At 39.0% G+C, this 25,844-nt stretch overlaps 1 protein-coding gene across 13 annotated transcripts in view; it reads right to left on the bottom strand.

The window, feature by feature from the left end:
* gulp1a (GULP PTB domain containing engulfment adaptor 1a) overlaps positions 1-25,844 on the bottom strand; it is a 63,042-nt gene that overhangs the window by 19,234 nt on the left and 17,964 nt on the right. For 7 of the 13 annotated variants that reach the window (XM_044131230.1, XM_044131226.1, XM_044131236.1 and 4 more), the window contains one exon: positions 8,282-8,359. In XM_044131230.1, the coding sequence (XP_043987165.1) occupies positions 8,282-8,331 (50 nt within the window). In that variant the 5' untranslated portion in view covers positions 8,332-8,359. Of the gene's footprint in view, positions 1-183; positions 357-8,276; positions 8,360-25,844 lie in introns of those variants that run through there. The other 6 variants (XM_044131231.1, XM_044131234.1, XM_044131228.1 and 3 more) reach the window with 4 other exon arrangements.

Raw genomic sequence — 25,844 nt, 5'->3', positions numbered from 1 at the left:
ATGCCTTCGAGCTTACTCACTAATCTTAGCCATATGTGTTAAAAACTTTTTCTCCTTTTCCACCTAAAAACTGTCCATCAGAGTCAGACAGAGTTCCTGGAGGCTCACTCTGCCAACCCGAAGCGTCTTATCAACGAAACGACGGAGAGACGGAGGAAAGCAGGCGGCCGAAACGCTGCTCACCGTCCTGGAGCCGCGGCGCAGAGCAGGAAGTTCCTAACGGATTTCAGCTGCCGACCAGATGGTGCTGCGCCGCCGAGGAGAGGATGGCGGATCTGCCTTCACACTCAGCAGCTGACATCCAGAAAGCCCACTTCCTCCACCCAGGAGGAGCTTCAGGAAGGAGAAGGGACCGCCTTTCACCAGGAATTCAGAGAAGAAGAAACCCTGAAATGATTCATCAGCAAAAATCCCCACAATTTGCAAACCTTAGAAACATCCTAAACCGAGCAGCTAAGCTTCACATGGAGAGTTCAGATTGATGTCCAGTTCGCACAGCGAGACGTTTACGCCGACGTTCCCCTTCTGACAATCATAAATGACGCCCAGATCGTCATAAATACTCCAAGGATAATCCAAGTTCGGATTCAAACCAGCCGTGTTTACTCCGCTTTAATCCAACTCCAGTCCGTTTGCCTGGAAAGTCCGGTTCCGTTGGGAAAGTCTGAATGCTAACTGAACTCTGGTTCGGTTCCAATGAACGGGAAGCAAGGAATGGACTACAGCGCAGGGCATTCTGGGTAAATACAGCCAAAACAAACATGCTAGCCTAGCGCTAGCGGGAAAATGGCTCCTGGTCTTCAGCCAAAGACAAAAGAGAAATCTGCTGAAATCTGTTTTAGTTTACGTTTCTTGAAGAAACGTAAACTTGTCTTTAGTTGAGCTAAAGACAAATAAATCATCCTGAACCAACCAGCTACACTTTAAATGAAGCGTCCAGGTTTATTGTGCCAAGTCTTCGTTCACACAGGAAAATCTTTACTCCAGTTTTCCTCCTCCGATAATCTTCAATGACGATACGATTATCAGGACGGCTCTAAAATCACACCAACCATGTTTAGTTTAGTCCAACTCCAGTCCGTCTGGGGAGGCATTATTAGCATTAGTTCAGCTAGTAATGACATTAGCCTAGCACTTAGTGTTAGCTTCTGCTAAGTATGGTGTAGGTGTAGCGTTAACTTCCCCTAAATACCATGTTGGTGTAATGCTTCCCCTGTTAGTGGAACTGATGCTTAGGGTTGGTGCTTTAGGGTTAGTGCAGCTAACATTTTAGTTAGCATTGGTCACCACTGCTAGGAAGGGTCAAAGGTAATCTCCAAACAACCGGAAGTCTTCCCAGGAATGGCAGTTCCAACAGATTCAGCCCAACATCAGAGAAATTACCAAACTCCCAAGAGCTCCATCTCAGACTCTACAGGCATCAGTTAGCAGGTTAAAGGTTAAAGGTCATGAGTCTGAACCAGAATGGGTGCTTAGAAACAAGATGGTGGCAGGTTTCTGTTTAGAGCAGGGAGGTTCTGCGATCCCACTGGATATTTAGATTTATCCCAGTGTGGACAGCTGGGTGAGGCGCGATCAAAACTGGGTGGAAATAAAAACATTTAGCATCTCAGGCTGATCGAGTGAAACAAGCGCGGATCCCCATCGCTCTGCAGATCCAGTTCAACACATCCTGACTCCAATTCTTTCAGTCTCTTCCTGGGATGTGAGTGTTTCTCTGGAAACCAGGATGGATTTCCATGTGAAGTTGAAGCCCAAACATGATTAGCGCTCCTTGCTAGCAGAGGAGAAAACTTCAGAACGACCCGTTCTCCTGACGGGCAGCTACTGAACAAAACCTTCTAAACTTTCTGGTTTTTGTGCTTAAGAAAAAAAAACAGGAAATGTGACAATAAGACAAGAAAATGATGTGTTAGGGCTGGACAATAAATCAATAACAATATCAATAGACAATACAGCTGATAGAATATTCAATATGTAGAATATCGACTGAACTCTGATCCAGAACCGCACGGCATTCTGGGAGACGTAGGCAAAGGAAAGCATTGATCCGTTCAACCTCTCACCTAGCTAAACCAGCTTGGTGGAATCAACTCACTCTCTGGCTCTTCGGTTGCCTAGCAACGACCTGCTGGTAACAAGCCGTTCCAGCCCCGCCCCCAACTTTGGGTGCCTAGCAACAAAATGTTGAGTAACTGGCAGAGTTTAAAGTTTCACTTTTTGCCTCAAAACTGCTTAAAAATAAAAAATAACGTTGTAGAGAGAAAACGGGAACAGGAGAGAAGACACCAGCAGATACTTAAAACAACAAACTAATCAATAATCATCCATACGACATGAAATGCATATATTGTTTTTAATATGATGGATTACGGGGAGACATTATTGCCAATACTTAAAAAAGGCAAAAAAAACCCCAACATTTTTAAAGGTTTTATCACTGTAGTTATGGTCTGTGATTGGTTGGTGATGTCGCTAATTTGTAGTTTGTAATTGGGGAAAAATTACAATATAATTTTATCACAGTGAAAAATGTTACATATGACAAATAATATTTATCTTAATTGATTTATTGGATGATTGATTGATATACCTAAAAGCCGTAAGTTGGAAAGCTTTATATTTTATTTTACATTATTTAATGCACATTTTATATTAAACATTTTTACAGTTAGTGATATTTTATTTATTATATATTTCATTGTTTATCTTTTTTTTTTTTTTTATTAAATAAATATTAAATATATATATTTATTTTCTTGAGTTTGTTGCTTTCATCATTTATTTTTATTTAGCTTCTTTACATTTTAGTTGAGAATATATTTTTAATTTTGCTGAGTTTGTTCTTTATTTAAGGAAACAGAAACAGCTGGTCCACTTAGATGTGTTATTTTATGTTTAATCTCCTGTAATGTGACATGTTTTTGTGAGGAAATTGAATCGGCCCGGACCAGAAGCTTCATGCACTCGTGATGCGTGTGGCCAGTAAACACGTCTGAGGTCTGCAGACATGAATACAGAGTCTGGGCCGCGCAGACGGCCTCATGGTAACAACAACACGCTGCTGCGCGGCGTCCAGGCGGCTCGGAGCAGGAAAATGTTTGCCTGTCAAACTCTGAGGGAAATGGAAAAGCAGCGGCACTGGAGCCAATCTGATGTCACAATTTTACACCCAGCAGGACGAATTTCAGCTGCTTCCACTTCTTCTGCTTTAATTCATGGACACAAACACACAACTTAAAAAAAACTTTAAAACAGGAAATGTTGTTGATTAAATAAGTTACAGGAGCTGCTCCATTGAAAACAAGAATTTATGATTTTGATTTATCCAATAAATCTCTTGATCTCAGGTGTGTCTTTTATCCATTTGTAACCTGTTGGATTTAATTTTAGCTTCTTTAAAGACAAATTTGAATAAAAAGTGTAAAATAATGTCTTGACCCTCGTGCAGTATCGCCGCTAGCACTCTACTTCATCTAGCCTTGGCTAGGCTAACGTAGCTGGCTAGGCTAACGTATCTGGCTAGGCTAACGTAGCTAGCTAGGCTAACGTAGCTGGCTAGGCTAACGTAGCTGGCTAGGCTAACGTTAACAGTGCTGGTTCTGTGGAGTCAAAACTCTGGAAAAAGAAAACGTCCAAAGTTTTTGATTCTCTTTAATTCATCTTTGTTATTAGTTACTGGAAGATAAAAAAATCCATCCATCCATTTTCTGTTCACTCTTGTCCCTAATGGGGTCGGGAGGGTTGCTGGTTCCTCTCCAGCTACGTTCTGGGGGAGAGGCGGGGTCATGGGGTCACCCTGGACAGGTCACCAGTCTGTCGCAGGGCAACACAGAGACACACAACCATTCACACACACACTCACACCTAGGGAGAATTTAGAGAAACCAATTAACCTGACAGTCATGTTTTTGGACTGTGGGAGGAAGCCGGAGAACCCGGAGAGAACCCACCATGCACAGGGAGAACATGCAAACTCCATGCAGAAAGACCCCGGGCCGGGAATCGAACCCAGGACCTTCTTGCTGCAAGGCAACAGCTCTACCAACTGCACCACTGTGCAGCCCAGGATAAAAAACCAACAGCAATAAACAAACAATCAGCCTGGCAGTGGGTAAGTAAAGCCTGGTGGCCCGCCAGGCTGAATGTAACAAAGATTTGTCGATTTGTTTTCCCTCCTGCAGAAACTCGTTTCAGGTCGTAGTAAATTGCGCCTCGGGGTCTGGGCTCATCAGTGGCCAATTTAATGTGTGAAAATTGGTTTTCCTGATCCTCCAGCCCGCTAACGGGTTGAATGAGACGCCGGTTACGCTTTAATAACTCGTTTACAGCCGACACATTTTCATCACTGCAGCACTTTTTCAGCTCGTTCTAAATTCTCCCAAATTAAATCCAGATGGTGATTCTTTCTCTTCCTGATGATTTAAATGTACCTGCATCATTCTGCAACATTTGGTGCTTTTACTTTGTATCAGATTCTCCCTGAAACTTCAGTCCAAATGAGACAACGAATGAAACCTCGGATAAAAACTCCCAGTAACGGCGTCTCTTCCAAGCCTGAGTCTTACTCTAATCTCTCTGTAGCTAATCCAAAATGCATTGTCCCATAATCCCAATAACATTATGCTACGCAAGCAACTATTTTATATCAGGGATTATTTCTTAAATTTTGGAGTTTCACAGGACGACTTAAGCTAATTTTCTTATAGAAATAATGGCTACAGTAAAGTGTAGCGGTTTGCTGCCTGAACAAAAACTGCTTCTGCTTAAATGTCATCCAAATATCTTCAAGGAGCTCCAGTAGCAGTCAGTATTACAATAAACCTGAAGAAGCCTCTGACTGAAGATGGTGATGCTAACAGGTAAATATCCAGGCAGCAGAGACGATATCCCACAGTAACACGTCTGCTGATCCACCTCCTTTGCTTTTAAACGGCCGTCTGGTTGGAACGATGCTGGAGTAGGGGATCCCATTCTGGTCAATGTTATCCTCTGGGATTTGACGGTCATAGTTCAGGCATTGTTTGAGCTCTTATGATGCTAATCAGTTGTAAAATGAATGCCACGGTTACGCTGGTGCTATAAATTTACACAGAAAAGTCAAAACGTGCAAGAAGCATAAACACCTCCCTTCACAAAATTGTTATCAAACAGTTTGAATTAAAGTTTGAACCAAAAAGAATCGAACTCGTGTGATTGAGTTCATCTTAATGTTTCCTCCTGATCCGGCCTGATAAATGAATTCTGTAAAAGTTCTGTTTCTGTTATTGAGACGAGGATTTGCAGCTCCGGTTTTAAAGAGGAAACCCAACAGAAACTGAAAGGTTCAAACATCCTTAGAAGTCAGAGTTAAAAGACGAATGAAAATGTCTTTTTCCTCACTGTCTTATCACGTTAACAACCTGCTGACTGATCCGGGGAGACGATATCATCAGGAGACGATTCATTATCAGAGGAACTGATTGTTAAATGGAGCAGGAATCACCACAAGGCTCGTCTTCATGAAGCTGCAGGAAACCCAGATAAAGTAGCACAGCTCTGATCTTATTGATTTTATTATGACTTTGCTTGTTTGTGCCTTATGAGCTTCCGTAGTTCCTTCTTTTAAAATCACCTGTGGAAAACTCTCTACGGATAGTTAACTCTTGTTTGTGTTAGTCAGTAAAGACTTTTAAAATAAAAATGGATGCTTTTATCACGACTTCTGAAGTGGTCTCCAAATGCGGCGTCACATTCCTGCAGAAAATTATGATCAGCGTTTTAACCAATCACATTTATCCGTGGTGAAACCAACCATCGATCTGAACACTCTAGAAATCTGGAGAAACGTGACGTAGATTCAAAGCGTAGAAAAATTTCAGGATGAGATAGATGAAGAAGAATAAACAGGTGAGGATGTATGGCATCACATACATGCCAAAAACCAGGAAGTGAAAGCGCTAACCAATCACAACAGTGCATTTATTAATCAAGAGAGCTCTGATTGTGGCCACATTTCCATTTATTCCATTTATTTCTGTGTGAGAAGGTCAGAGCTCTGCCAGCAGCAGGCGCTGCTTTGTGATGCTCTGTGGCAATTAATTCAGTTTTAGTTTTATCAACATGACTCTTCTCTTAATGCAGTCTGGATTCAATGATCGGTAAATTTCTATGAACTGATCACTGAACGGGTATTTGTTTTTTTCAGTCTTAATTTGTTTTGTGGATCAACCAATCGCAGCCAAAACGAGACAAATCGTTCATATTTAGTGGCTGTGTACGAAATTAATAAAAATGAAAAAGGTTATGTACATTTTTGTCACGTTGGGTTTCCTCATCACCACGATGCATGAATATTTTTCCTTTGTGACCAACAGACAGAAACAAAATGAACGTTTCCTCAAGCTGCATCTTCAGCCCAGCATGGCAGAAATCCTGGTGAGCCATTAAGGAAATTTATGTTGATTTGAAATGAATGTAAATGTGATTTATTTGACCTTTACAGGCAGGTTTGTTGACTCCAGCTGGGCTCTGCGTGTCACCGAACATTTAAACCAGCTGGGCATCCCGTACAGATACTCAACTTCTTTACAAAACACGGATCAGGAGCGACACAAACCTCTGGTTTTATCTCCTCCTTCACGCAGTTAAAGAAGATAAACACCAGGCTGTCGCAATAAACCAATAAATCACACAATAAATCAAAATAAGCTCATTTATTTCCATTTGCATGATTTATTGTTTTATCTTTTTTACAAAAATCTGGATGATAAAAGTCTTCAGTTTGCTGCTTTGGTCTCAAACCTGTTTTGAAGGATAATTTTATTTCCATGATATTCATAATTGACTTTATTTGCTGTTTCTGTTGTATTTATTCTGTACATTTAAAATGTCTCCCAGTTCCAGAGTTAAATGTTTATTAGACGTTAATATTTATTGATATTTCAGAATGTGTTCTTGCCTTTTATGCCATTACATTTATATTACTGAGAATTGATTCAAAACAACAATTTATCTTTTCCCAGTGACTTCTGGGACATTTTATCGTTCAGTTGTGATCATGAAACAACTTCCTAAAGAAGCCGTGGGCGGCAAATTTACATTTTTCTAAACTTAATAAAAATGTGAAAACTCAATAAATAACAAAGTACAGGATCTTAAAACAAAGGAAATGGTCTGATTTTTGCAAACCATTGCAGATAGAAAACATGAAAATGATCTCAGGTTCTCAGTAGTGAGCAGGATCCGGGTCGCTACTGAGGGTTGCCGTGGCAACACTCTGCTGTCTTTCTGCTGCAGCATTTAGCTAGCATGTTGTCAGCACACTTCAAATGTTTATCACAGCGTGATAAAATAAGTTCTGCAACAAAATAGACATCAGTGAAGGAGGAACGTCTTCAGTCTGACCAGAAGAAAAATAACCTGAAGTTACAGGATCGATAACATTGTTGATTATGGTATCAACTCTCAATGAGGTGTAATCCCTCTAAATAAGACAAACTAATCCGGATTAGGGATTTCCTAGAACTGTAAATTTTCATAAGAACAGAAGTTATATTTCCACAAAGGGAAAATGGATTATGATCATTTCTGTTAGCATTTCTGTCGTTTTGCGCTGATCCAGTTTTATTTTTCCAGCCATGTGAAATAAAAACAGGTTCTAGTTTTCAAAGAGTATTTCTGTTTGTACAGATAAATTCAATAAATGTCCCATGTGGAAATCAGATGTAGCTGCAGTAATAAACTGGAGTCAAAATGTGATAAACAGAAATCCTGATCCAGTAAAAAATCACTGCACATTTGTGATTTATTTACTATAACATTTTTATCAAAGCGTTAAAATTTGGTTGATGAAAGATAAATAGTTAATCTATTATCTATATCTCTGTATCAATATCTATGTATATAAAGAGTGATGCTGTAAAAACTCATTGGTTGGTTTTCTTCTGTTAAATAAAATATTGATATTTGGCAGCAGAGGAGGAATTTTCTGGTCCTTCCTGCTGAAGCGTCTTTCTCCACCAGTTCGAAACCAAAGCAGAGTTTGGATAGTTTTGCTGTGATATTTATCTGCAGAATAAATCCTTCAAAGAAGAAAGAAGAAAGGTCACCAACACGCATTCCTGTTTCTCCAGAGCCGATAAATAAAGCGGCTTTAAAATGTCACCACTCTCCCATCCGAACAGACAGCGTTAAACGTCTGGTTACGCCCCCTGCTGTCTGCTGACAGAACTGCCACGTGAATCGTCCAGAACAGGAATCGCAGTTCGGTTTGATCAAGTGTTGACTGGAGATACCTTACTGTTGCTGTGGACCGCTGATGCTCAGGACTCCAGCTTGTGCTTCACTCATCGACGCGCTGAGAGACGCTCAAGGCCTTCTGGGGAGAAACAAACACAAACTTTCATTTGAGTCAAGAACTTATTTCCAGTCGGTAAACAGCAAAGAAGACGTTTTAATACGGTGAGATTCCTGTGTCTTTAAATAATCCTGGGAATCCCAGGTGATGATGTCATCATGCTGTGAGCTTCTGATAGGTTAATTCATAACGTCAGAGAAAAACTCGGACTCATCTGCAGATTCATCACAAGTCCAGTTCAGAGATTCAGGTCCAATTTTCAAACATTAAAAATAACCACAAAACTGAACTTAGGAAAACATTTTGGTTAGATGAAATAAATAAAAACAGTAATTAAAGTGGAAAAACTGGAACTAAATGTTGATAAAACTAAAACATACTGAAATTATGCATATAATATCCGTTGTTTTTGTGTTTATGAATCTATTTAACCTTTTTGAAATGGCAACAAGTTTTTTTATTTATTTAATCTTTTTTTGAGTAGTTATTACAAATCAATGTTTACATAGCAACAATACTTTGAGCATTTTAAAATCTGAACCTAAAAATGAACCATATGGTGAAAAAATGAAACAATAGTTAACAGATAACCAATAAAAACTAACAAACATGCTAAAAACTGCCTAAAACTTTAGATCAATAACACCTAGAACATGAGCTCTCAGTGAGACGTAATCCCTCTAAATAAAACTAACTAATCCAGATTAGAGTTGAACTCAAACGGAACATTTTTAGCCAACAGAGCAAATCAAACACATTCGTTTCTACCTGTTTGGTCGATTAGGAGTCATTTTGACTGTTCTGGTTAAATCTTTCCAGCCAGACAAAATAAAAATAGATTTCTGTTATAATAATAATAGATATATATATAATATATATAATACATATGTTATATATTATTGCTTTCCATCTGCAGGCCAGTTCTGATTTTTCTGAGCGTTATAAAACTACAACAGTAAAATCCAGACAGATTTGGTCTCACTGAACGTTGTTTCCGTCGGTAACAGATGGGCAGAACATGGAGCAAAATGCTAGAAGCATCGTGTGTTTAAAATCAATCAGTTTGATTGATTTTAAACACAGCGCTCATTAGAGTTTATGCCTGGCTGTCTTAATGCCACTGAACGTCGCTGGACGTCGGCCAATCCGATAAAAGCGTCTGTCCTGCAGAGGATGTGGGACGTCGTCTCATTTTATGGGACAAAGGGACGAAACGTCCCAGCAGGGACATTTGGTCAACATGCTGCAGAAACACACGTTCAAAAAACTAATGTGGAAATTTTCAGGCCACATTTCAAAACAAACAAGTTTTCCACAGATGGGTTAAAAAAAATCAGCAATTTAGTTAGAAAAGTGACTTAAGGATGGATATTTATCAGTTTGTTTATGAAAAATGTCTTATAAGAATTTTGATTTTTGAGGATAAATTCCAACTAATGATGTTTAAAACCCCAAAACTGCATAAAATGTTTAATTATATCTGAAGTTTAGCTCACATTTTGTTCCATCAGAGGATCAATAAATATTAAAACATTTCAAAATAAAATTAAATGCAATTACTGCATAAAAACACCAGTAGTGGACATTAATGTAGCACTGATGCTAAAGCGCTACATGAACATGCCATTTAACCAGAGCTAATGCTAAAGCACTATAACAACATAGCATGTAGCCAAAGCTAATGCTAACATGCTATAACATGTTATAGCATGTTAGCATGCCAAAGCTAATGCTAAAGCGCTATAACAACATAGCATGTAGCCAAAGCTAATGCTAAAGTGCTAAATTCAACCAAGTCAACAGCCATCAGGTGGGTTCAGTTCATTGCGTCTGTCTGCAAAACATTTTAATATTCTGCTACTTTTAAAGAAACAATTTGTTTTTTTCTGTTTCTATAATTAATACTTCAACACAGATGTTGAACTTTATTCAACTGAAAGTTTCCAAAACAGCAAAATAAATTAGTGCTTTATAATTTCTGTGGGATGTGCTAATTGCTGTCAAAGTTTAAAAAAGTGATAAATAAAAAGCAACTCCAACACTGTACAATAAAAATAAATATTAATAAATAACAATAAATATTCTTACTGTTGTGTAAAATGGATCACTAAGTAGTCTCTAATTTACAACAAAGTAGAAAAAAATAAAAATAAAAAAACAACAACAAATTGCTCCTTTGTTATTAGGAATAAATAATGAAACATAAATAATTCTGATAATCATAACTGACCAGAAACAGGAAGAGTTCAGCTTCTGGCTTAAAGTGTCCAGAATAAAACAGATAAACTGTAAAAAACAAAAAATATTTTTGGATTCAGCCGTTTTCTCTCATTGAGAACATTAATAAATAAACAGCTCAATCAAATGTTTCACTCATTTAATCCAGATTATTCTAATCCTGTTGAGATTTCTGAGCCGTCGGTGTTTAATAAAGAAACAAACTCATTGATCAGATGTGGACAAAATCAAAAATCAAATGTATGATTTATGTTTTTACTGAGAATCTGACAGCAAACCGTCACTTCAGCCAAAATCTGAGTGGGAAGAAAAATCCCACAGTGGAGATGAAAGAGTTTGAAATAAATCAAGACAAACTTTTCTGCTTCACGGAGCCCTGCAGCGTTTCCAATGTTTTCCTGCAAATGCCTGGCAGAGATTAATTTAAAAGTGCAGGAAAGAGTTCAGAGAAACTTTAGCTGTAGAAGATTCTGCAGATTCAGGCTCAGTTTGCACTCATTAACATTCTCCAAGCAAAAACAAGAAAACGCTGAGGAGCAGAACGTGACGAGACGAGGAATCAGAAATCCCAGTTCTGGCTTCAAGTTTCTGGAAGCCGACGTGAAAACGTTTCTGCAGATGGATTTTGTTTCACATTCCACCCAACGACAGAGCAGAGGGGAACCGCAAACAGCAGCCGCTCCGACTGAAGACACAGCTTCGCTTTCAGAACCCAGGAAACCGATTCTTCAGGCTCCGCTGAGGAAAATTACATCCAATCGATTCTGATGTTTGGAAATCAAACCGAAAGCAAGAAGAGAGAAAAACAAACAAACCAAATCTAACTAAAACACAGCTAATAAGAAAACACTGATCAAAAGTAAAGACAGAAACATAAATAAACAAGAAAGTAATGATTAATCATGACTAGTCGATTACTGAAATAATCCTCAACTAATTGCTAATTGATTAATCGTTAACTGGAGCAAACAAACTTAAAAACGACTATTTACTAAAAAAACATATTCAGAGTCAAGACAGAACAAAAATATTAACATTTTGTTTCCAATATTTTTTAGAACTCAAGAAACTGATTTTTCAGCCTCCAATGATTAAAATTAAATCCAAACGATTCTGATGTTTGGAAATTAAACGGAAAGATGATTTCATCCGTTCAGCTTCTACGTCCTGTTTGGTAAAATCTGATCAACTCAAGTCCTTCAGGATGTTTGCAGGAAATTCTGCTGAAGTAAAAGTTTGTGGCGCATTTGTGCAGCGAGGCAGAAAGTCGACTCTTCCAGGAATGACTCGGAGGGTTGTGCATGAACCGCAGCCTGAACTCGGCTCCCGCCTGCCCAGTGAACAAAACGACAACAAAAACTATCGATTTCTCTGCAGCAACAAAAATACTTCAGAAACGTTATGGATGAATAAAACATTTAGGAGAGAAAATGTCAGTTTCTGGTGACGATTGGATCCAAGATGCATTTCAGACTGAAAAATGTAATGAAAATAATGAAATTACAAAGCAAATTAAATACTGGGAGCTTGATTAATCAGATTAATCAGATTAATCGTGATTAATTGATTACTGAAATAATTGTCAACTACTTTAGTAATCAATTAATCGTTAAAAACAGGCAATTTTCTGAAAGTACAACACAGTTGGATCAGTAATGAAACCAAAACTGTACAAAATATTTATACTAAGAAAAGACAGAAAGGTTGAAACATAAATAAAGTAATGATTAATCGTGATTAATCGTTAACTGAAGTATACAAAGACTCAACATAAGGTGTTTGTTAAATATATTTTAGAGTAATTAATTGAAAAATGTATCAACTTAGAAGCATTTTGCATTTAAGACAAAGAAACATTTTTGTCTGTGAAACTTGTGGAAAAGTTTTAGCTTCACCTGATTCTGATTTACTAAAGAAATTCTGCATTTTGGCAATAAAATGTTTATTTTCTCAACTTTTTTTTTTTTTGTTTTTTTCCCCACCAGGGGGTCTTTTTGTGGGCTCTAGTGTCCCTTATACAACAGTGGGCTGACAGGAAAGGGGGAAGGAGAAAAAAATATTTCTATAATAAAAACAACTTATGTGGTTAAAAAATGAATCTGTAGATTTAGCCATTTTTTAATCAGATTAATTGATTAATCGATTTCTGAAATAATTGCTACTTGCAGCCCAGTAATCAGTGGTTGGGGTGAGAATCTAACATGTGAATTCCTCGCCTTCCTGCTGCCATCTAAAGCAGCGAGCGCTAACGCACCACGAAGGATTCAGACGCTCGGCTGCCAGTTTCTTCCTACCGCCGCTCTGAAAGCTGATGCGTCTCGACTCGGAGCACCGCGGGCGTTAAGACGCTCGCCGCGGCGCGACAACTTCTCCACAAAGCCCTGGACAGGCAGAGCGCTGACCCTCAGGAAGCAGAGCCAACCGGAGCGCCTTATCTTCCTCCTGCAGCCTGAGCGCGGCTGCCCACATCCTGCTGCTCAGCAACCAGGCAGTTAGCAACAGCTTCAGCAGCGCTACATGCTAACGAAGGGCTGGGGTCGGTCAATCCGTGGGGTGCCAAAACTTTCTGCAGCTGAGCAGAAACTGAAGCTATTGAAGAGGAACATGTAGAGTCAGTAACTACAGCTGGACACAAGAGAACAGGCCCCAAATCTGGACCTGAACGTTCAGAGCCACATAAAGATGGTTACAAAGTCAGCCTTCTGTCACCTGAAGAACATTTACAGGACTAAAGCACTCAGCAATGTTAAAGCTCAGAAAATAAACTTCACAATACTTCAGTTAGTTTAGCACCCAAATAAATTAAAGATCTGCTGTTTTAGCAGCTTTTCAAATCACAGATGAACTAGAAAGCAGAATAAAAACCCTGAAGGGATTCGAAACTGTTTGTGAACCAAAATGATGACGAATCATCCAAAACAGAGGAGCTGGTGTTTCATTTCACCAACATCCTGACTGATGGTACCATAAACTTTCACATTCATTTCCTAACAACAGAAATAAAATAAAGTAAACCTGCCAACCAAACCGGACAGAATATTTTCATTTATTACCAGAACACGATGCAGATTCTCATGTTTTCCAAAATAAAACGACTTTCCTCTTGAGCAATTAGAAGCAAAAAACCTTCTGAGATTTATTCACCCAGCAGAAAATACGCTGCATTTCTCATCTGAGTCCCAGCATGCAGAAATTATCTCCAAGCAGAGCGAGGAGAGTGAAAACGCACGCAGCTATTCATAAACACATCCACTGCACCAGCACGCGTCCTGAAACACATTATTATCATTATTAACAGAAAACTGAAGGAAATGTTCATATCTGTGAGTCTGAGGAGAAAACTGAGTTCAGTTTGTGATGGATAAAAAAACGACGTGTGAAAGGAGGAGAGAAAATGCAAACCGAGTTGTTATTGTTATTATTATGTAACTTTCCAGCCGTTTTTCCGCTCCTCTCCTGACCCAGTTCAACCATTAACCGCTGGTCCGTGTCGGCGGCGCCGCTCCGGACCGACGGGGAGTTAATCGGATTTCTCTGCCGCTGCCGGCGGGCGGGAACGTTGCCTGACAAGCAGAGGCAACGCAGGATTTGGATTATTGATAAAACATCAGCGGCTCACCAGGAGAACTCAACGTTTCCCAACTGATCAGGAAAAGAAACAAACCGGAGCAGAACGAACCGGCAGCGATCCGGTCAGGAGGTCAACATCCTAACGGTTAGAAAACGGGATCCAACGTTTCCAGAAGCAACTGCAGGCAACGATCAACGGGTTCCTAAGTCAACAAAGTCACTGCATCTGTTGCTTTTAAATTAAAAAGTCACACATCTGTTGCTAATTGCTCACTTTTATTTTTTACAAAAAGACAACAGATTTGTTGATTAATTTTAAAAAAGTTGCTGGAAATGTTTTAGCAACCTAGAACCTTTTTCAGGTCTGATGTTCGGAGGAGACAAAGATCCGTTTGGTCACTCTGACAGCTGGACGGTCCAGATGACGTTTCTACAGAGAAATCTACATCAACGTCCAAATAAAGAAACCTAAATCTGTTGCTTCAACCCAAATTTCACTATTTTCAAAAATACATTCACGGGTTTTATTCCCCCGTTTCACAGTTGAAGAGTTTCTCAAGCCGTCTTTCTCCTGAAGAGTGGAACCTCTTTATGTTTTAAGACAAATCTCCAGCGCTGAAACGGGCCACGGGCCAGAACCATCTGCCAGGCCGATCCGTCTCTGTCAGCAAACTGTGACAGCAAACAGCCTTGAGGGTAACTAAGCTGGCATCTTCAGGCTCCTGCCAGCTTCATCTTGATTTAGCAGGGCGTCTCTGAGGTTTGGGCTGAATCTAAACTGAAAACGACCCGCTGTGCCGTCTGCTGCTGATTCTGAAGACAAGAGGCAGAGACGGCCCATAATAACCAGAAACGAAGCAGAATCTGAAGCTAATTGAACTGGAAACTGGAAACATCGAGTCCAGACTGAAATCATCTCAAACCTGAACAAGACATAAAACTGCAGCTGTTTGAATCCTGGATCTTTTCTCCTTGGTGTTTCCTGCCTTTTTAACATAATTTATGTCGTTATCACAACAGCAGCACCACAAAATATCACAATAAAAGTCTGACTCCATATCACCGGCCTCAATTCCTGGGTGTTTATTTTATTTTCTAAACTATGGAAGCACATTTCTGCCATAAAATAAAAAATAAAAGCCAAACAGAAAGCCAAATGTCTGTAAACAAAAGTTATATTTTGACTTTCTAAGTCATAATTATGAGCCAGAACACCAGCAGAATCCTCTGGATCGACACTACAGATTTATTTTAACTTTGTTGTTCTTTCTTAGATTTATTTGGTGCCAAACTGAGTAAAATCTGGTCCTGATTCGCCCCCATTTCATCGGGAACAATAAGAGAAATTCAGAGCTAAAATCATGCTGGATAAATGTCCTGTCAAAAGAGGAACTGTTCTTCAAAACACGGATGAGCTCATATTACTATTTATTCAATAATTTAGCATCAAAAAGGTTTTCTTTCTTATTTTATTGATAAATTGTTTTCAAACCATTAGGTAACACAATCCTAAATTAGGGGACGCGAAATGTTTTAACATTAGCAAAAATGATTTTTGAATTGAAAATGTTGCTCATTTTGTTGGTTCATCACTTACAATTAATGAATTAAAGACTCTAAAATCAACTCAATTAAAGGTTTTCATTATGTCCCACCACTAGTTAACAACAGAATAAAGAACAGAATGTATCTGGAAAAATTAATTTAGGGGAAGCTAAATATTTTCAAAGTTAGCAAAACCGCTAAAGCAGTAAGCTAAAATTAGCTCCTTTGTTAGCATATTAGCCAGGAGCTCCAGAGCAGTAAAAATAAAGAAACGTGATGCTGCAGGTTCATTTGTGTGAAACCAGCTGAGGATCCATCCGTTTTTATTAAATATTACAGGTATTTCTATTTCTAAGGATTTTCTTCAAAATTCAGCCGTTTACAGTCACTAAGATCAGCGGAGAACCAATAAATCATTTCATTCCCTTCATTTTAGATCAGCCGATACTTGAGAGAGAAACCGATCATTTGATGTCGATGTGTAAAAAGATGAAGAATTTCCTGATTTATACTGAAGCAGAACTTTTATTCAAATAAAATGTTCAACTTTCCTCATTTTAACACAACATTGTGAAGGTCTGATAAAAATTACAACTTATTCTCATGTTAATATTAATTTATTCTCATATTTTACTTTGTTCTTTTAATATGATGACTTTTTTGTATTATTACGATTATCCACATATTACAACTTTATTACAACTTTATTACAACTTTATTCTCCTACATCTTCACTTTCTAGTATTTCTATTATTACTCTAACTTTTTGTATTATTTTGACTTTTTTCCTGTTGCTACGACTTTCTTTTTTGTATTGTTCCAACTTTTAGGACTATTCTAGAATTATTCCAACTTTATTCTCGTAATATAACCACTATTCTGGTATTTTATCAACACGTTACGACTTTATGACAGAAAATAACTGACAGCTTCGGGTTCAGAGAGCCGTCAAACATGGCAGAGTGGATTTTAATAAATCAGACCATCCTGCTGTAAACCATCTAAAGAAAAATATTAGAAACTTATTCCCAACCTTGATCTGATTCTGAGCCTTAAGAGTTAATAAATCTTCTGCTTCTTAAGGAAAACCTTCAGATTTCCGGATCTGAGCCAACAAACCGACACTGCGGTCCAAAACGACGCATCAGAAACAAGAAGCCGCTTCAAACCCAAACAGAATGAATGTAATGAGTCCAAATAAATCCAATTAGTTTTAATGTGAGTGATCTTTATGGGGGAGGCTTTCCAACTGATAGTCAAAGAAGGAAATAATAAAACGAGGTGTTTGCTCTGCAGCTCTGCCTGCGAGTCGGAGATAATGCAGCCTGAAAATTGGAGCGAGAGAAGAAATCATGGTCTGAGAAACACGAGAAACCCACAGAAGTGCTGCCAGTTTGCTTCCCAGGGCAGCCATGTTGGATAAAGGAAAAGGTTCCCTGCTGAGAAATTAACGGCGCTCATCAAGGAATGAAAGAGCCGTAAAGCGCCGAGACGTTCTCAGCAAATTAATGGACAGGATGGGATTTCTGCTGATGTTAAATGTACGCAGAATCTTATGAATTAAACAGAAATGTCTCCGTCTAATGTTCCCTTTAAATGAATTTTACGCCCATCAACCAGGGCTCTTCATCATTTCATCATGTGCTCCTCTTCATCTTCTGACCAGGAAGCATTCAGACGATCACACGCTGCAAAGCTGCTGCGATAAAACCTGCAAACTTTCTGTTATTTCACTCATTATTTCACAGACTGCAAATTAATATCCATTATTATTATTACTATTATTATTATTCCACTCATTTTAAATAAATAAAAACAGAAATAAAATAATCTAAAAATATTTAAAAAAGAAATACTAATTATAAAAAACAAATCACTGAAATTCAACCAGCCACAAAGTTATATTTTAAAACTGTTAGTCTGGATAATTTCACCAAACATCCTGAAATAAATGATGGTTTTGTTCCCAATAAAAACTAAATTCTGTCACATGAACTAAAAAGAAAAATAAACGTTTTTTGATTCTTTTGGACAACAAACAGAATAAAATTTTGTTTAAAATCGTCAAGCTTATTTCCACAGCAAAATCCTGGCACTGATAGCGCCCCCTGCTGTTTGCTCAGCGTATGTCCATGGGTACAGAGAACTGAGCGGAGGAGACAGGAATCAGAGAAACTGTCTGGTTTTAGATGAAGGAGTGGATAGAAACACTGAAAGGAGCAAAGCTTCAGAGTATGAAAGCTGTGAAAGGTGAGCAGAGTCAGCAGTCTTCCTGCCTGGCTGAAATGAAACAGGAAAGTCTTTGTTCTGTCTGCAGAACCCGGTCAGAACCAGAGCATCAGCAGTAAACTCCTGCTGTGAAACACAATACAGAGGCAGCCATTTTGCTTCTGGCTAATGCTTCACTGTCTTCATGCTGGAGCGTGAAGACAGCGCGCCCCAAAGTTACATCCTGGTCATCGTTTAACATCCAACACAGAATTATTTTACATTAAAGGTGAAGTTTTTGCCACTCAAAGGCAGAAAGTTCTAAAATTATTCAAATTTCACCAAAATGGACGAAAATCCAACGATTCCAAACAGAATTAGCTGCGTTTCCATTAACCATAAAATTGTGAAAATTACAAAACTTAATCCGTGTCATGAAACGACAATTTTGGAGATAAAACAAACTCACATTTTTGCTAAAAGATTTGGTGGTAGGATGAGGCATTTCTTTTTTTCGGCTGTATTTTAATTGGTTTATTTCCTAAAACTGAAATGGAAACACTTTTACCGCATCAAACGAGTCACATGATCAGCAACAGGATGTTACTACTGGCAGAAACAACAAAGAAGATGACAGGAAGTGGCTGGAGGATGACGTTTTTTTAATGCCTTGTCTTGTTAAACTTCTACATGTGCAATTTTAATTCCATTTCTTATTTAATGGAAACACGGAAATTTTGAAAATAATCTGTTTTTGTATAAAACGTTTTGCTAAAAAAAGTGATTTTTTTTTTACTGTATCAAAATTTGTTTATTTTGCAAAACTGCAATAAGAACACTTTTTTTTTTACATCAAACGAGTCACATGATCAGCAACAGGATGTTACTACTGGTAGAAACGCCAAAGAGGATTCTCTTTGGTTTACGCCAGTAGTATCTGTGTGATGGGGAAAACATTTTCTATTGCAGTTTTGCTACATAAACCAAAAAATGACCTCATGCAATGCCAAAAGTTTATATCAATCACTTTTAAATTGTAGTGTTCCCATTAAGCACATTTATCTTCAAGGTGTTAAATTTTGCAATTATATGTTGAATGGAAAAGCGGCTCCTGCGGTTCTCTGGAGTCCCAAAGATTTAGAAATGGTTTTGATTCGTTCCTGAATTTCTTTGGAGGTCTTCTAATGTCTGGAGCATGTCGTGTTACTTGTGTTGTCTTTAACTAATATTTACTGCTCTGAAACACCGAAGGGTAACACGGATGCAAAAAAACAGGATATCAGGAGGGAGGGGGGTAGACACTTTTTAACGCCGCTGTGTTTCAGTTGCTGTAGGATATTGTTTTCTATTACTTAACCCGGCTAAACCCCAGTAGCTCATTTGGTTTCAGTGCTTTCCCTCGGCTATAATTTCATTTCTAAGTGTCTGGCTCTTATTAGGGATGGAGGAGAGGCTCGTGTTTGAGTGGAGATGCTGCCGCCGGCCTCTGAAAGCAGACTGCATCAGCGGCGAGGTCGTGACCCCAAACAGACCGAAGGGAGGATCAGAGAAAACACGAACCCACTTCCAGTTGGTTCCAAGGAAACAATGGTGAATAAAACAGGCTTCCAGCTGATTTAGCATTCAGCCCAGATGTGCGCTGACTCTATTTATGGCTGCAGCTGTGATTAAAACCTGATAGGTGTAGTGCTAACCGTTTCTCATCCCATTAGCTTATCTCTCGCAGCGACAGACTCCAATTCATCAGAAAATTGCCTTGCAGAGACATCAATTAATCAAAACGGACAACCTTAACTGAGACCGGGGTCTTTGTGACATTCAGGAGGAGGAAGACCTGGAAAGGGTTAAAACCAGAGATAAAAACAGGAACGCATCAGGTCCAATCAGGCCTCGTTATTTGGTTCTGATCAGAGGAAGTGTTTGGTGGTAATCGTTAACTCGACAACCTCGCACACCGAGCTTTAAATGTCAACCCAGAAATGTGTTCTGAATACAGAACACATTTCTGGGTTCAAAGAGATTCACTCACTCTAACCCCTTAAAGAGTCTCCTGCTTTGAACTGGACTTTTAATAAAAGGAAAACCAAAGATGAAGGTTTCAAAATGATTCCAGGATAGTTTTAAGATAACCAGGAGAACATTCACGCCGTTCAGATTGAGGAATATTTTCCATTTTCTACATTCAACATTTTATTAAGGATTTATTCCCTCCAGTCCTGTTTGGTCCGGTTTAATTTAAGTCCAGTCCGTGGTTCTGGAATGTTGGTTCGGTTCGGGAGGGATGAACGCGTAATCAACCAAAAAAAACAAAAACAAAAACAAACTCTGGTTTGCCTACGAACCTCAGCCTCAGTTTGGTTGAAGTGAACTCTGGTGCGATTCAAATGCAAATGTGAACACAACCAGAACAGGAACAGGAAGTGGACTACAGTGCAGGGCATTCTGGGTAAATACAACCAAAACAAATGTGTTAGCCTAGCGCTAGCGGCAGAAATGGCTTGTGGTCTTTAATCAAAGACAAATAACCGCTAAAATCTGACAGCGCCATATTTGTTTGAAGGAAGTTCACCTATGAAGAAGACCTGTCTGTTCTTTAAATGACATGAAACGGCATCTGTGGTTCTTGGCGCAGCGCCCCCACAGGTGAGGAGGGGAACAGGTTACTCAAAGGGTTTGGTTGGTTTGATAGAAAACGGAGGAAATATTGTAGTTTTCTTCCCCAATCGAGTCGAAAACTTCCATGTTTGGTACGGGAACAAAAATCTGAAAATACTTGAGACTCCCTCTTAAAACACAATTTTATAATTGAAAACACCAAATAAACCTTAATATGCATTATTGGGGACAGAGGAAACTGTCTTGTTGCTTCTGCAGAAACTAACATTTTCAGTTATCAGCCAATAGTTTGTGAAGAAACTTTGAGTCCAAATATTTCATATTCTTAACCTGCAACTTCTATGAATAAAAACCAGCAAATCGACACTGAAACAATCTGAGATCCAGCAGCTCAATCTGGGAATTAAGTTTAAAAAGTAACAATAAAAAAATGTGTTTTATTCAAAGTTTTATTTTACTGTATAGTTTTGTTAAGACACCTCATTTTTAAAATAATCCAAAAACTATTAAAACATATTCAGTTATTTATAGAAATTAAAGAATCAGAATCTGATCTGATTTTCTCTCTTAAATTTTCATTTAATTTCTCATTTTCTGACCAACGATACTCCTGAACGTTTAGCCAATCAGAGAGAAAACCTGTTACTGGCAAAAATCTACATTTTATTAACAACATGATTTGTATCATTATTTCAACTGTTTTTCCAGGTCAAACATCATCAGAAAACGTGGGAAATACATTCATCTCCATCGCTGCTGCTGACCTTCAGCCGCAGATTGAGTTTGCTCAGTTGTCATGGCGATCGTCGAGTCTGAACTTCAGCCTCAATCTACCAGAGAGCGCTGATAGATTCCTCTGAAGTAGATTGAAATGCATCCATTTCCTGCTCAAACACACTGCTGCCCCGAAGGGTTCTGCTGCGGACCTGAGGTCCGGCCCGTTTGGAGCCGGACCTCGTCTCAAACGGATCCTTTCAGCTGCTTGGTGTCAGAGAGGAACATGGAGGATGGATGGCAGGAGAGAAGACCGGATTGTTACTGAAACCTGGAGGCTGCAGGTTTATTCAGAGTTTCTAACGTGTTTTAAAACCAGTTTAGAGTTCTGCAGTTTGATTTTCCTAAGGGTTTATTCCCTCCAGTCCTGTTTGGTCCGGTTTAATTTAAGTCCAGCAGCGTGTTTCCAGTTGCCCTGAAAACACACGGCTGGTGCCAAATTATCCCTTCATGCAGCCAGAATTTAATTCTATTTACCATAAATACACAAGAACAATTATGATTGTATTCATTTTACCACACATACAGATCCTGACCTCAACAGATTTAACAGACTCCTAGAAAATATCTTAATTAGCAAAAACAATAAAGTGCTAAACAAAAAATTAGCTTAGCTAACTCTGAAATCAGTTCACGCACTTAGTTACCAATTTCTCCAGATAAATTCTAATTTATTTAAATGTTTTGTAAACTTTGAATTGAATGAAGTTTGAGTTGGTTACAGACTGTTAAGAATTCATCAGATGGTTAGATGTTTATATTTATGCTCTTATTTTGAAAGGACTGAAGACTGTTTACACAACAATTTGGTATATTGTTTTAGCATTAGCCTCTATTAAATACATTTGTACAGCGCTTTAGCATTAGCTTGCATTAATAGAATGCCGGTACCGATACTTCAGAATCAGCTTCCCTGACAAACCATGTTGGTAAAGCACTTCGGCATTAGCAAATGTTTACAATGTAAGGTTACCATAGCTACAGCTAAAGTGCTGCTGGTATAGCGCTTTAGCATTAGCTCCTGCTATGCACCATGTTGGTAAACTTTAACATTAGTGGAACTAAGTTTAGCATAATTCAGTTTTTAGTTATCGCTGCTGGTCAGAAATGTTCTGGTTTTTAGAAGAACCACATTACTAGTGTCAGGTTCCATGTTTATCTGTGTATTTATTTCTAGTTTTCTTGTGTGTCCGAGTCTCTGTGTTGTCCTGTCTCCCTGTGATTAGTTCCCAGGTGTGTCTCGTTCCCTGATTACCTCATGTGTATTTAGAGTCACCTGTCTCTGTCTGTAGTGTTGGGTCCTCCGTCTACGTCCGTCTGTGTACGTTGATTGTCGCGTCCCTCAGTCTGCCTGTTCTGTTTACCCCGCTGTTTACCCTGTTGCTACCTGTTATGAGCATTAGCCTCCGCTCAGCAGTGCTGCCAGGTTCTGGGACTGTTTTCTGGACACTGATCACCAATAAACTCATCCTTTACACCTCATCTGGGTCTGCTGCTTTTGCCTCACCGCCACCAACACCACGCATTACGACAACTAGAAATGTCTTTGAATCATGAACAGTAAAAGGTGAAACAAAAATCATGACCCCAGCAAGTTCCTACTTTATTTTTAACTGTAACCAACCAACCGTTTTATTAGTGTTTAACGTCTGTCGGTTCACACAAAGCCTCTAGAAACGTCTCTCTCTTTTCCTCTTCAGTTTAATAAATGCTCTATAAATCCAAAGGCTTCAGCTCCTCATGCAGTCAAGGATCCTGTTTTCTCTGCAGCTGACCTTTAAAAGAGTCGCCTACTGGAGGGAAAGCGATGCTAGCAGAAAGCAGAGAGGAGCCACTCTGTTAGTTTAACTCTGAAACGCGCCGCAGCGCAGCACAAACGCTGCAAACGCTGATCAGCTCAGACAGGAACAGGAAGCAGACGTGGCGTCCAGTGAGGAGGTCCATCCATCACGCTGAAAGTTTTCATTAGGACCAACTCCTGGTTCCGATCACTAATTAGGGAGAGTTATTTACCCTCAGCTCATTAAACTTTCTGCTGGACAGTCCAGGAAGCAGCCGTGTTTTTTCACAGGTTTTCTGACTTCACACACTTCCGAATCCAAAGCATTTTCAACATTTGGCTCCCAAACGTAGATTTTATTCAGTTCAACTCTTCCTCGTCCTGCTGCAGAGGTCGTCTGTTTCTGCTGCATCAGCGACTTTACGTTACCTGCACATCAATTCTCCGATAACGGCACCAGGAAGACCTGCCTCTGAATCACAACGCGCCGCCAAACCATCCTTTCATTAAACCGCGTTGTTGAACGCTCATTAATTAAACGATGATGTCATCCAACCTGAGCTTCACCTCCTTCCTGCTCAGGTTGCAGACCAAACTTCACCGTTTTAATGAGTTTGTGAACAAAAAGTCAAGATTATTGGTAAAAAACCAACATTTCAGCAAAAAGGCAATTCAAACTGCTTCACATGAAGAAAACACGATAAAATATGAACAAACATTTCAGTTTATCATCAAATATTTCGGTTAATATTCAAGTTATTATGAATCAAATCAACGCTGAACATTTGGTTTAGAGGAACTCAACGTTTCAGCTGTTTTGCAGTTTTCTGGAAGTTTGTTCTAGATTTGAGGTGCTCAGAAGCTGAATGCTGATTCTCCATGTTTGGTTCTGGTTCTGGTTCTGATGCCGACCAGAACCAGAAGACCTGAGAGGCCGGCAGAGAACCCAAAAATTATTCTCACAAAATATTGGAAAAGTATTTGATAAAAAGTAGCTGGTCAAATGATGAGTCACTTAATAATTTAAAATTAGGTCATTAGACGGATCAAAATAAAAAGTTGTGTGTAAATGTTGTTATTGTAAGAACCAAAATGACAATAATTTAAATAATTTACAAAAATATAAGTCAGGCAAAAGAAAATGTTTCCAAATCAGTTTCTTTGAATAAAAAACTTCAGAAACTTTTAACAGAAGCTGCAGGTGTTTGTCTGTGTTTCATTCAGTGGGCAGGAAATCCAGAAATTTTACTCAAGTCAAATATTTCATAGTAAAATCCATCCATCCATTTTCTGTTCACCCTGGACCCTAATGGGATCGGGAGGGTTGCTGGTTCCTCTCCAGAGGCAGGGTCACCTGGACAGGTCGCCAGTCTGTCGCAGGGCAACACAGAGACACACAACCATTCACACACACACTCACACCTAGGGAGAATTTAGAGAGACCAATTAACCTGACAGTCATGTTTTTGGATTGTGTGAGGAAGCCGGAGAACCCGGAGAGAACCCACCATGCACAGGGAGAACATGCAAACCCCATGCAGAAAGACCCCGGGCCGGGAATCGAACCCAGGACCTTCTTGCTGCAAGGCAACAGCTCTACCAACTGCACCACTGTGCAGCCCTCACAGTAAAATCAGTCAAGTAAATGAATCTAGTTAGTACGCAGCTCTGGAAGGTCAATACAACAGCAGAACATCTTTAATGTTTAAACCGTTTAGTGATTTATAAACTAAAGCTGGATTTTAAAACTTGTTCTCTGAGTTATCGTCTCACTGAGACATCAGTCCTCTAATCCTGGAAATGTTCTTCAGGTGATGGAAGGCCGACTTTGTAACTGATTTTATGTGACTCTGAACGTTCTGAAGGTTCTGAAGGTATGTGACTATTCCCAGGTTTCAGGTTAGTTTTTCAGATGATTTATTTTGAAGGGTCAGTCTTCCTGATAATCCTTTCTATCCGTTCTTGTTTTTTATTTGGTATCGCTTTATGTGAAGGGGTTTACTGAAGACTGACGTGAACATGAAGGTGTCTTCATGCTCACATATTTCTATTTTGGATATTTATCTTGCTGTTCCGGTGTTTAATTAGTTTATTGATATTTGTGTTATCAAAATTATTGATAATTGATAATGACAGACCTGAGCGGGTAACGGCAGAGTTCAACTGTTAATCGAAATAACTGGAATTCAAACTTTTAAAGTACGGAGGACAGCAAAGGTCAAAAACCTAAATTCAAATATACTTTATGGATCCCAAACAGGAACTAAATGTTGCTGTAGCTCCTATTAATCCATAATTTTGGAAGCATGGGAGGATTTCTGTCCTACCGTCACAAACATCAACATGTGGAGCTTTGGTCAGCAGCTCACACTCCAGAAGGATTTAATACGAAACAAAAGGATGTTTATCTGTTTGCTATGGTGGAGGACCTGTGGTGCTGTGGGCCTGGTTCTGTTCCAGGAAAGCAGATATCCGTATGAAGCTGCAGCACTTTGTCTCTCTCTGGCATTATATTCAGACATCAAAGCACTAAATATAAACTTTCATCACTGACGGGGTTTAAGCTGCTCTTATTTATTTATTTAGTCTCTTTGTAGGTCTTAATATTCTCTCATTTGGAGAACAAAGCAGCTCCATTAGCAGTAGAGAGAGAGGCTCCAGTTAAAAATAACAATACGCAACTCATCAAAAGCAAAGAGAAAGTGAGACAAAGACGCGAGACGAGAGGACAGAACCAGAACCGGCACTAATTAAAGTGTCTGTTAGCCGAACGCA

The sequence above is a fragment of the Gambusia affinis genome, linkage group LG11 (assembly GCF_019740435.1).
Source record: "Gambusia affinis linkage group LG11, SWU_Gaff_1.0, whole genome shotgun sequence".
In the NCBI taxonomy this organism is placed as follows: Eukaryota; Metazoa; Chordata; class Actinopteri; order Cyprinodontiformes; family Poeciliidae; genus Gambusia; species Gambusia affinis.
The sequence above is the reverse complement of the archived record's forward strand: the minus strand, read 5'-3'. Positions and strand labels throughout refer to the sequence as shown.